This window comes from Oncorhynchus nerka, linkage group LG18, assembly GCF_034236695.1.
Source record: "Oncorhynchus nerka isolate Pitt River linkage group LG18, Oner_Uvic_2.0, whole genome shotgun sequence".
In the NCBI taxonomy this organism is placed as follows: domain Eukaryota; kingdom Metazoa; phylum Chordata; class Actinopteri; order Salmoniformes; family Salmonidae; genus Oncorhynchus; species Oncorhynchus nerka.
In genome coordinates this window covers 48,066,077-48,078,460 of record NC_088413.1, presented here as the reverse complement: position 1 = coordinate 48,078,460, position 12,384 = coordinate 48,066,077, and the positions used below count along the sequence as shown (strand labels likewise).

The window sequence follows — 12,384 nt, the reverse complement described above, 5'->3', positions numbered from 1 at the left end:
CTTTGCAGGGTAACGGGAAAAGTTCGAACAAACAAAGGAGGATACAGAATAGTGCTATGCATCAGGTTTTGCAGAGGACGAAGACAAATGGAAGGTATTAAAAATGTATACCAGCTATCCAAATATTAAATACTAGGCTACCAGTCTGTTAAATAAAATAAGATGTGGCACTATGAACAAACAGTATTTGCTATATAAACTAAATATGAAACAATTTGACAGTCTAATACGGAACGCCCAAATAACCTATAGTTAAAAATGTAAACCATGCATAGTCTACCTATATCAAAAGAACAACTAACCATATTATGCAACACTGTAAACAACGAGATAGCCAGGAGAATGAACTATGGCCCACTTTTTATCATTGTGCAATAGGCAAATTTCTCTCCAAACGGCAGGCTTTTCACATAGGCCAAGGCTTTACAACATATGTGCTTCATGAACATTGTCATTTTATTGCCAATTAGCCTCCAGTTCCATACATTGTTACTAGAAAAGAAGGTCCACAAAGAATACATGGATGGATGGAGTGCGTTAAAGTGGAAGGAAAGACAGGACATATTTGTTGTCGTTATAGCAACAGGATCAGTAACGCTTTTGCATTTCATTCACAACTGGCCTGAACACGTTTTTAATTAAAGCGTATAAAAAAAGTTGTTTTGTAGTCATTTCATCATGCGATTGGTTCTCAAAATGGGTTAATCGGGATTCCCCTTCTTTATGGTGCACCCGTGTACAATCCTTTACACCGAGACCAAGATAGTAAACTACACAGGATAAATCAAGGATCAGACTCCAAAATAACATTTCAAAATAAATATCAAATTGGCTTCTATAGGCCTAGTCAAGATATATTGAACTGAACCATAATACAAATTGAGACCTATATATAGGCTAGCCTACACATTAGGCATTTTATTTGTACTAGTGTGTGCGATCATCATAACAACGCGTAACGCACAATTGGAGGCGTGGCCGATTTGGGGATAACCAGGGATATCAAAAGTTTTCAGATTTCAACAAAGTGAAAGATTTTGCCTCCCTATTTAGAACAAGGCGGATTATTTGACGGAGTAACATACATTGTAGAGGACCTTGTGGGATTAAGAGTGGGGACACCCACGTTGTGCGATCTCCACGGTTACCAGCACAGATGAAATCGACAAGCTTGTCGCTCGAGCATTATCTGAGAGGAGGGTACTCTCTACCCTACCCCTCATGTCTTTGGACTGCAACTTGATGGCAACCGTGAATCCAACCATCCAACACAAGTTCTGATTACATAATCGATCTTGTTATGCGCACACAAATCTCACCACGGGCATAGCTTTTTTTTTTTTTAAATCGAAGGACAGCGGGAGGAATGTAGGGCTCGTTAGGGTCAACGCATCAATTTAAGAAAAATGGAACATACACGATGCGAATTTAACTGTTTGGTGTATAATCTGTAGTAAAGGTCGCTTGATCTCTTCAGCCCCCATGTTTATAAACTATTAGTATGCAAATAGGGACCACAGAGAGGTAGGACATAGAGAGAGAGAGAGAGAGGTTTTTGGTGCAGGAAAATGAGAGACTGATAAATTAGCAATATATCCACGGATAGTGCCTCTCTCTTTGCATACATCTCTAGACCACAACATCTTTTTTCTCAAAGTCAGTACACACAAAGAAAAAATGGTTCCTCAAGGGTTCTTTGGGAAGGATGGTTCTATGTGGAACCATAATGATGCAAAGAACCATTTGAGGCCTTCAAAGGTCCTTTTGCAGTTCACAAAAGGGTTATTTGCTCTTTTAGTGCTAATTAAAATGTAGTGATAATTAAAATGTTGGGGCAGCAGCTCATTTGGATATTTGGGGGCATGGTTTGCTCACAGCTCTTTTTGTGCAAGTGTGAGTGAGTGTCTTTCCAGTTTCTCATCTGTTGTGTTTTGCCATCACATGTCATATATCACTATGGCCAGTGATTGGCCTTGTGAAAGACTCACCCTTGCCCATGGACATGAACCTTGTTCACCCTAGAATGGACATGAACCTTGTTATGATGGGATAAAGGTTAGCCATGTTGGTCAGGGAGTTGGTTAGCCATGTTGGCCAGGGAGTTGGTCAACCATGCCATGTTTGCCAGTGCTGGGATAAGATAGTGTTAAATAATGAATTTGAAGTATGTATCTACACTGCATGTTTGTTAGCTAGCTAGACAGCCAGTTTAAGAGGAATGATTCAATACATTTTCTAATTAACTGCCAAAATTCCATTCAAACAATGCAGTCAATCCACAGCCATACACTGCCAGAAATCAGTTGATGATAGGACTTAGACAAGTTGTAAATGAAACAATTACTGATATTGTATCATATAATAGCACTCACAGCTTTCCAGGAAAACAACAATTCCAATTAGACTAGTTTGGATTTCTCCCTGACCAATTTGGCTGCCATTTTCACACCGTTCTGGAACTTTGAGGGTTTATGACATAGCCCCTCCAATACAGGATCTCTATGCATTAAGAACAGTTGACTAAATCAATTCTCTACTCAGGGAGCCCCAGCTGTTCCAGAGCTACCACACCTAATTCAACTTGTCAATTAACACAATAATAACACCTACAGAATGTTAACAATATAATATGGCTGACCAGAATAACAAACCCTGTATGGTTCTTCAAAAGGATCCACAAATAACCTTTGAGATTGAGAAATGTTTTGTATAGAACCATTCTCCATAAAGGTTCTATAAAGAACCATACAAAAGGGCGCAATATAGCCCCAAAAAGGGTTATAACCATAGCAGAACCCTTTTTTTGGTGCGATATATGACCTTTTTTGAATGGTTCTTTATAGAACCTTAGGAAAGTGTTCTTTATAGCACCATACAGGTTCCTTTTAGAACCATATGATCATGGTTCTTTATAGACCTTCAAAAAATGGTTCAATATAGCCCCAAAAAGGGATCCACTATGGTTAAAAGCAAAACAACCCTTATGTGGTTCTATATAGAACCATTTGTTTTTAGTGTGCAATGCCTTTGTCAAAATCTGGCCAATTAGGATATGACAATAGCCAAAATAATAGTGCTACGGACAAAATACAAATGTATTAAAATAAAGAGATTTAAAGCTCTGCTTAAAATGTAATTCTATAAAGCCTAGAAAGAAGTTCAAGTTCCATGAAATGGATATGCATGGACTACTGGAGTTACAAAAATATACCCCTCTATATACTTTGACCTACTTTGAATACTTCTAAAAACTTAATATTGCTTCATGAAACCTTTAGTCAGCGAGAGAACAAATACGACAGTTGTGTAATTTAGAGAGTTTTGTCATATGGATCTTACAAAATGAATATCAGAGGTAGAGGGTTTATTTTTTTTTACTCTTTAAGACCTGTTCTAAATTAGCACACTTTGAGAGCTGAACCTTAGATACACAGAAGTGTTAAAAAAGACAGGTTTATCTTCAAATAGAAGTTTATATCAATCCATAGGGATATAATGGTCGTGACTGAGTTGAGAAAGTACTTTATAAAAATGAAGAAAAAAAGTCCAGAGAATAAAACAAAATTTTTTAGTGGCCGACTAATAATGTCACACCGTTTGTCTTTGAGTAGAGTAAATAGTGTTGAGTTACCAGATTAAAGGATGAAGCATATTTTTATCAGTTGTTTATATGTTTTATTTCATACAATACTCACACCATAAAATGTCCATAAACTATCACAGCAATACTAACTTTATAATACAACAGATGCAAGAATACAGGAAGTTGACAGGTGATGTTCTTCAAATCATAAATGCCATGACTGATTTGATTTGAGAGCATCATGGAGTTGACTATATAAATCACGTTATTTGGCAGCATCGACGCCGAATCCAGGCAGCACCAGCAACCTTTACAATACAGCACTAACCTTTTCAATGAAATACTGTATATGTCAGGACACTGTATTGATCTGGGATATCAAAGAGAATACATATTTTATCAATAAAAGTAAGGCACATAGGCATCTCCCTTGTAACAGAGATAGGCAGCAACACAAACAGCAACACACAATTTAGTTGATGACAAAACAAATGTAACGTGATTTTTAGTAAGGTAAAATGTAGAATTTAAAGAAAGAAAGAGGGAAAAAGAGAGTGGGCAGCAACAAACCAACAACCCAAGTGGTTAAACAGTTTACGATTCAGTTTGAGCCCAGCCTGGAATGAGGCTTTGGAGTGCTGCACTTCTTACAACTGTTTGCCCAGTTAAGGCTTGGGTGTGTTTACACAGCGTTAAACACAACAGCCCGGGTCTGGGCAGGCAGGGAGGCAGCCTGGACACCAGATGTGGCCGTTCGACTGGACAGTCGCTCAGGCTGCTCCAGTTCGGGCAGAGCAGACAGGGGCTGCATCACAAATGGCACCCTATTGCCTTCACTATTTTTTGGCCTATAGGGATGTAGGGCACTGGTCAAAAGTAGTGCACTTTATAGGGTATAGGGTGCCATTCAGGACAGAGCCAGGAACTGAGTGGACTCACTGTTGCTTCCCCCGACGTAGTCTCAGTCAGATGACTGTCCGGACGCTGCCTGTCCCCACCTTCTTCCTCAGCACCTCCACCAGCCGCTCCAACCTGCACGGTGACAAAGAGAATAACATTCATTATAATACATGGGTTTAATATAGTGCTCTTTAATGACCTGTAGAGGAACCCCAAATATAGGGATGGGGAGGAAGAGAGGGAGACAGGGGAGGAAGAGGGGGAGAGGGGAATGGAGGAGGGGGAGTAATAATGGGGAGATAGGGTGAGGAAAAGAGGGAGATGGGGTAAGGAAGAGGGGAAGAGAAAGATGAAGAGAGGGTGTGGGGAATGAATGCACCTCTCCTGGTGCAGTGGTGCCCAGCACACCCTAACTAACACAAGGATACACTTGTTACAAGGCAGACCGGGGGTAGGATATAGATGCTTCTTTAAGTGGTAGTCAGACCAAACCGACTGTACAAATCATTGAAATACACTGATTCTCTTTTTTCTCTCTCTCTCTGATGTAGTGTTTTTCCTGGCAGAGAGGCAGGACAATAATGGTGTCCTTATGGCTGAAAAGAAAAGCAAATGATTCCCTGACAGGATGAAAATCACAGTGAATTGATGGGCGGGTGAGAGACAGGAGAGGAATGCTTTTGGAGCGAGAGGCTGGGTGAGAGAGGGAGGAAACAGCACATTGCTTTTTTGGCTCTCTGGAAACAAGACATGTGAAGCTGGCCAAAACATGCAGTCATCACACATTCTAATTTGAACCTATCCAGATTATTATGGGTCTGCTACTGAAATACGGATGTGATTTTACACATGTTTATTGGCGGGTTGTACTTTTCTTTTCTTTTTACAGGAGTCAATATTAATATTCCTAGCTATTTAGTTAAAAAGCATCCAACTGGAATTATGTTATGGGCAAAGATGTAGGAAATTGGCTTTGACTAAAGAATATTCTGTGTATTTTCAAATAGGAACATTTCACAGGACTTGAGAGGTTTTTATCTCGTTCAATGATAATATAAACTCAGCAAAAAAAGAAATCAACTGCGTTGATTTTCAGCAAATTTAACATGTGTAAATATTTGTATGAACATAACAAGATTCAACAACTGAGACATAAATTGAACAAGTTCCACAGACATGTGACTAACAGAAATTGAATAATGTGTCCCTGAACAAAGGGGGGGTCAAAATCAAAAGTAACAGTCAGTATCTGGTGTGGCCACCAGCTGCGTTAAGTACTGCTTGCATCTCCTCCTCATGGACTGTACCAGATGTGCTAGTTCTTGCTGTGAGATGTTACCCCACTCTTCCACCAAGGCACCTGCAAGTTCCCAGACATTTCTGGGGGGAATGGCCCTAGCCCTCACCCGCCGATCCAACAGGTCCCAGACGTGCTCAATGGGATTGAGATCCGGGCTCTTCGCTGGCCATGGCATTCCTGTCTTGCAGGAAATCATGCACAGAACGAGCAGTATGGCTGGTTCCATTGTCATGCTGGAGGGTCATGTCAGGATGAGCCTGCAGGAAGAGTACCACATGAGGGAGGAGGATGTCTTCCCTGTAACGCACAGAGTTGAGATTGCCTGCAATGACAACAAGCTCAGTCCGATGACTGCCCCAGACCATGACGGACCCTCCACCTCCAAATCGATCCCGCTTCAGAGTACAGGCCTCGGTGTAATGCTCATTCCTTCGACGATAAAGGCGAATCCGACCATCACCCCTGGTGAGACAAAACCGCGACTCGTCAGTGAAGAGCACTTTTTGCCAGTCCTGTCTGGTCCAGCGACGGTGGGATTGTGCTGGACTGAGGGCTTGTGTGCCCACGTTGTTGCAGGTGATGTCTGGTGAGGACCTGCCTTACAACAGGCCTAGAAGCCCTCAGTCCAGCCTCTCTCAGCCTATTGCGGACCGTCTGAGCACTGATGGAGGGATTGTGCGTTCCTGGTGTAACTCGGGCAGTTGTTGTTGCCATCCTGTACCTGTCCCACAGGTGTGATGTTCAGATGTACCGATCCTGTGCAGGTGTTGTTACACGTTGCAGTGGCAGAACAGTCACTGCGAGGACGATCAGCTGTCCGTCCTGTCTCACTGTAACGCTGTCTTAGGTGTCTCACAGTAAGGACATTGCAATTTATTGCCCTGGCCACATCTGCAGTCCTCATGCCTCCTTGCAGCATGCCTAAGGCACATTCACACAGATGAGCAGGGACCCTGGGCATCTTTCTTTTGGTGTTTTTTAGAGTCAGGACACTAAAGAGGCCTCTCTACTAAGTTTTCATAACTGTGACCTTAATTGCCTACCGTCTGTAAGCTGTTAAGTGTCTTAATGACCGTTCCACAGGTGCATGTTCATTAATTGTTTATGGTTCATTGAACAAGCCTGGGAAACAGTGTTTAAACCCTCTACAATGAAGATCTATGAAGTTACTTGGATTTTCACGAATTATCTTCGAAAGACAGGGTCCTGAAAAAGGGACGTTTCTTTTTTGGCTTTTTTTCCATGGTTATAATATCACTAAAGGGAATCAGATGAAGCTAAATGAAATGGTATCTTCAGGAGCACCATGGACAGGTGAAGAGCATGGTGCTAAATAGGAGGAAATTAACTAGATTGCATGTAGCAAAAATTGCCCTTCAATCATGAAGGACACAAGCACATCGTGACGAGTGAACAAAATGTGAAAAGAAATGTTCTTTTAATAATTGATGAAGCAATGGAAGTTTTCTTCCAAGTGCAAACATTCTTCTTCCATAGAATTCAAAACTTTGGGAGCACTTAGACAGGGAAAATCTCCAACTGTGAATGAAATTAGAATAGAAAGCCGGGACTGAACCCCAGCATAGAGCAGGCTTTTTGTTATAGAGTGAGGATTTGAAGCGCTTTCCATGAAAATCTTATCCCCGTCCTCCCCGTGACATCACTGATACGGAAATAATAAACTTGACACAAGTGGAAAGGCTACACTGCTCCTGTATTGTAATAGTTGCAAAAAAAAAACATTTTCACTTAGATTTTTCATATATACCGTAACAAAAATCACAAGTTAAATCTTTAGTCATTGTAGTTATTAAAACAACTAACTAATCATGTGCAGTCTATTATATCAAAGTTACCTTGTAAATGTAACCTTGACTTGTAAGGTGGGGGAGTGGATGTTGATGAAGTATTCTTAAATTCCTGATACTGTGCATGTGCCACGCACGCACACACCCTGAAATAACAAAGCCCTTTACACAAGGAGGGACGAGGAAGAAAGACCCATCGCTGATATTTTGGAGGGAGTGCGGTCTTCTCATCTTTGAAGCACGGTGCACTAGTTGTTTTCCCTCAGCAGCTCAGTTGTAATGATCTGATAAGAGCCTGAGGGTGCGTCAAAATGATCTCTCCTTTCCCCCAAAGTGTGCACTGGTTCACTTCCCTTCATGGATTTGAAAAGAAATGACTGGTATATGGAAACTCCCTCTAGCTCATACAAACACTCAATTTGTGGGGCGGTAGTGAACGAGGCCACACTTCAGCAGGATGGAGAGATTATTGGGACGCAACCAGAGAATTGCGCTGCCTGCGAGACTGTCTAAGCTGTGACCTGCCAATCTGCTTTGCCAAGGGTTTCTACCGACTGGCTGGTAATCAGGCAGCATCTGGGAGTGATCTGACCCAGGTATTGTCTGTCCGGAAGTTATTCTCCATCTGTTTTCCTCAACATGGCGAGTCATCGCCACCGCAAACCTGTGTTTATTTATGCGTGGTGAGGATAACACGACGACTAGCGCTGTGTGTAACATCAGCTTGCTGTGGAGGAGAGATCAACATATTAGCAATGGGGAGAGAAAATAAGGCCAAGAGGATTGCTAATGTTTAAGAAAGGTCCAAGTCACAAAGGCCATGCAAACACTCCAGCCACTGAATGTACAGGCCACGCACACAGGCCAACACTCACTGATACACACAGGCAAACACGGCCCACCTAACTAGTTAACATGAACACGAGGCAAGAAATCCCCCCCCTCCCCCCTCAAACACACACAAACACACACACACCTTGTCCCCCTTGTGTGTAAATGGTGCAGCCCCTCGTTGCATTTTTAAATATATGCATTAGCCTCTCTGTCACGTTTAGACAGTTCCAGCTAGTGTGTGTCTCTGTCCAAGGTGTACTGGTGGGGATTTGGAACAACACTGTTTACCAAGGGTGGCCAGTAAACCCAAACACACACGCCGGGGAGCAGCCAGAGAAAACATAAATCCTGATTAAGAATTCAGTGTCGCAAAACCAACAATTATAGCTGGAATAAGATGGAGTAAACACGCAGCTCTTCGCATTCATTCTAAACAACGCCGAATCAGACTCTTCTTGCAATAGAGCAGTAAAATATAAGCTACCAGTGTTTCAGTAGAGTGTGCATTGTACTGGATGGATGGTGCACTTGTTCGTATTTATCAAGGTTTTAAAGCTCAGAAAGTGTTTAAACAATACATATACAGTATATAATCAATAATTAATACAGTTACACATGACATCGAAAATGCAATGTTCAACAGTTACAACGATGACTCATAAGAAAGTTACATAACACCAACTGAAGTTTGGGGTCACATAGATGAGTTGAGTATCTGGAGCATTAGCATTTGTGGGTTCGATTACAGGCTCAAAATGGCCAGAAACAAAGCCCTTTCTTCTGAAACTCATCAGTCTATTCTTGTTCTGAGAAATGAAGGCTATTCCAATCGAGAAATTGCCAAGAAACAAAAGATCTCGTACAACGCTGTGTACTACTCCCTTCACAGAACAGCACAAACTGGCTCTAACCAGAATAGAATGAGGAGTGGGAGGCCCCGGTGCACAACTGAGCAAGAGGACAAGTATATTAGAGTGTCTAGTTTGAGAAACAGACGCCTCGCAAGTCCTAGACAAGAATAGACTGATGAGTTTCAGAAGAAAGGGCTTTGTTTCTGGCCATTTTGAGTCTGTAATCGAACCCACAAATGCTGATGCTCCAGATACTCAACTAGTCTAAAGAAGGCCAGTTTTATTGCTAACTGTTTTCAGCTGTGCTAACATAATTGCAAATGGATTTCTAATGATAAATTAGCCTTTTAAAATCATAAACTTGGATTAGCTAACACAACGTGACATTAGAACACAGGAGTGAGGGTTGCTGATAATGGGCCTCTGTACGCTTATGTAGATATTCCATAAAAAAATCTGCCGTTTCCAGCTACAATAGTCATTTACTACATTAACAATGTCTACACTGTATTTCTGATCAATTTGATGCTATTTTTATAAACTTGCAAAAACATCTAAAAACCTGTTTTCGCTTTGTGTGTAGATTGATGAGGACATTTAAAAAAATAAATATTTTTTTAGAATAAGGCTGTAACTTTAAAAAAAATGCACTGTAGAGCAGCAACGGCTCTGAGATATGATGATGATGATGAGAGGGGAGAGAAAGACAGCGGTAAGTAGCGTGCCCGTAACTAGCGGGCGACGACCACCACCTCCTGATGAAAAGGGTCTTTGTGTCCTTTCGTCTCCTCCATGGCCAATTTTGATTCAGCAGGCAGCTTCGGATAGGTCATTAGACATTCTGCTCAGCCCCTCCATCAATGGAGCTGCAGGACAGTCAGCCCCCGGCACTCAGGTGCCACATTCTGGGCCGCCTCTCCGTTTCCTCTGGCAAGCCGTGTCCTCTAGGGGGTGATGAGGGGTGAGGGGGGAGAGAGCGAGGTAACTCGGCTCCTCGTGCATTCTTCTCACAGCCGTGCGACGGGGCCCTCGTCAGCGCTGCTTCCCACTGACTCCCACACCACCACAACCCAAATGGTGCCCTATTTCCCTATATAATGAGCTTCTTTTGACTTGAGCCCTAGTGCACTATAGAGAATAGGGTGCCATCTGGGATGCATCCCAGCAGGACCAGGGCCATCCATCTGGGGGTCAGTTAACGGTCGAGTGTGACTGTCTTCTGATGCTGCTGCTGCTCATCCTTGGCCTGGGCCGCAGTCTCTACCCATCCTCCACACCTTGACACATCTAACCCCCCTGACAGGCCTCTTTCTGGGAAAGGATCTGACTGAAAGATGTCCCAGTCCCAGACCATGCTCTGAATTGTTAACACTACCTTGTTGGCCTACACTAGGAACCAGTAGTCAAAAGAAAATCCATAAAAGTGCAGAACATCAGTAACAGTACCAGTTCAGTGCACGCAAAGTAATTGCTAGCTGCAGTTTTCCAAACAATTCCCAGTCTGCACACTGCAAGAGCAGTTGAGCCAGTGGACTGAAAATGTTGCCTTCATACGGGAAGTGTGCGTTAGTTTTTACATTTAGAGTGAAGGTTGTAGAAGACACTGTGTGATCTTCCAAGCATAATGGAGGCCCTCCAGTGAGGATCGTTTAAATACAATACCAACCAGAATCCCCTCTTTTCTCCCTCCCAATCTGAGGGGTGTGGGGGGGAAGCCTTTCAGCTTTCCCAGTGCTGAGAACTGTCACCCCCCCCATCACCATCCCCCCTGTTAATTCACCAGGCAAATAGATGAGCAGGGCGACTGCTGTTTGTTTAGCGGGGAGCGGGTGGCCCCAGTGTGACTGTGGGAGGATGCAGGAGCAGCAGAGATCAGGCTGGGACTGAGAAGAGAAGGCCTCCCAGACAACTAGCAACCAACTATCCTTCAGCATGGACACCCCTAGCACAAGTCAAGAGGATGGGGGTAGGGTGCAGCAGGAGTCATGGGGGGGCGAGAAGGATTTGGGGATGGGAAGGGTGGGGAATCTGTTGCAGGGGCTAGGGAGGAGCATGCATTTACCAAATTCTTGTCATGGGGCAACATGGCGGGGGTTAAAAAAACATGTCTATATTAAGTGAAACTAAACTGGCGGTGGTGGATTTGACCTTCATTTTCAGATGTCGAGAAAGTACATTTGATTTAGTAGCAGTTTTTCATGGGCTAGTCATTAGTTGTACTCTAGTTAGCTACTCACTTCTGTACTTTCTCGTTGGCCTCCCTCGCTGTCTCTTGGGAGTGTTGTAGCTGGGCCTGGGTGTTCTGGTGCTCTGAGGCCATTCTCTGGAGCTGAGCCAGGAGGGGCTGCTGGTGGGGGGGACTGACCAGACCAGAGGGGGCTTCCCTGGGCTGGAGGGGCTTGGTCTGGAGGGTCTGGGATGGAGAGCTGAGATATGAGGCCCCTTGCTCTTTCTGACTGGTGGCCCCTAACTCACACTGGGCTTGGTGCAAGCTGTAGGGAGAGATAAGATGAATTAAATGAGATGATACTTAATTGCAGTGGTGTAAAGTACTTACGTAAAAATACTTTAAAGTACTACTTAAGTTGTTTTTTATCTGTACTTTACAATTTATAATTTTGACTACTTACTTCACAACATTCCTAAAGAAAATAATGTACTTTTTACTCCACTACATTTTCAATTCTTAGCAGGACAGGAAAGTGGTCCAATTCACTCACTTATCAACAGAACATCCCTGGTCATCCCTACTGCCTCTGATCTGGAGGACTCACTAAACACAAATGCTTCGTCTGATTTTCTTATTATAAGCTATTTGAATTATTTATACTTTTAGTTTTGATACTTAAATATATTTAAAACCAAATACTTTTAGACTTTTACTCAAGTGGTATTTTTCTGCGTGACTTTCACTTAAGTCATTTTCTATGAAGGCATCTTTAATTTTACTAAAGTATGACAATTGGATACTTTTCACACCACTGCTTAATTGAATTCTCCCTGGCATCACAATAATCCATCATCACACAGATACTAAAATGTATCTATAAATGTAACTATGAACGCCAGCACATCACCAGCAACATACTGGTACTTCAGGAAGCTACA

The 12,384-nt window shown here is 42.6% G+C and overlaps 1 protein-coding gene across 3 annotated transcripts in view; it reads right to left on the bottom strand.

Moving 5' to 3' along the window:
* Positions 1 to 3,652: 3,652 nt before the first annotated feature.
* Positions 3,653 to 12,384, bottom strand: part of mipol1 (mirror-image polydactyly 1) — a 73,284-nt gene continuing 64,552 nt past the window's right edge. For all 3 annotated transcript variants that reach the window (XM_029687732.2, XM_029687733.2, XM_029687734.2), the window contains 2 exons: positions 11,514 to 11,768; positions 3,653 to 4,615 (listed from right to left, as the gene is read on the bottom strand). In XM_029687732.2, coding sequence (XP_029543592.2) covers positions 4,549 to 4,615; positions 11,514 to 11,768 — 322 coding nt within the window. In that variant the 3' untranslated portion in view covers positions 3,653 to 4,548. The remainder of the gene's footprint in view (positions 4,616 to 11,513; positions 11,769 to 12,384) is intronic.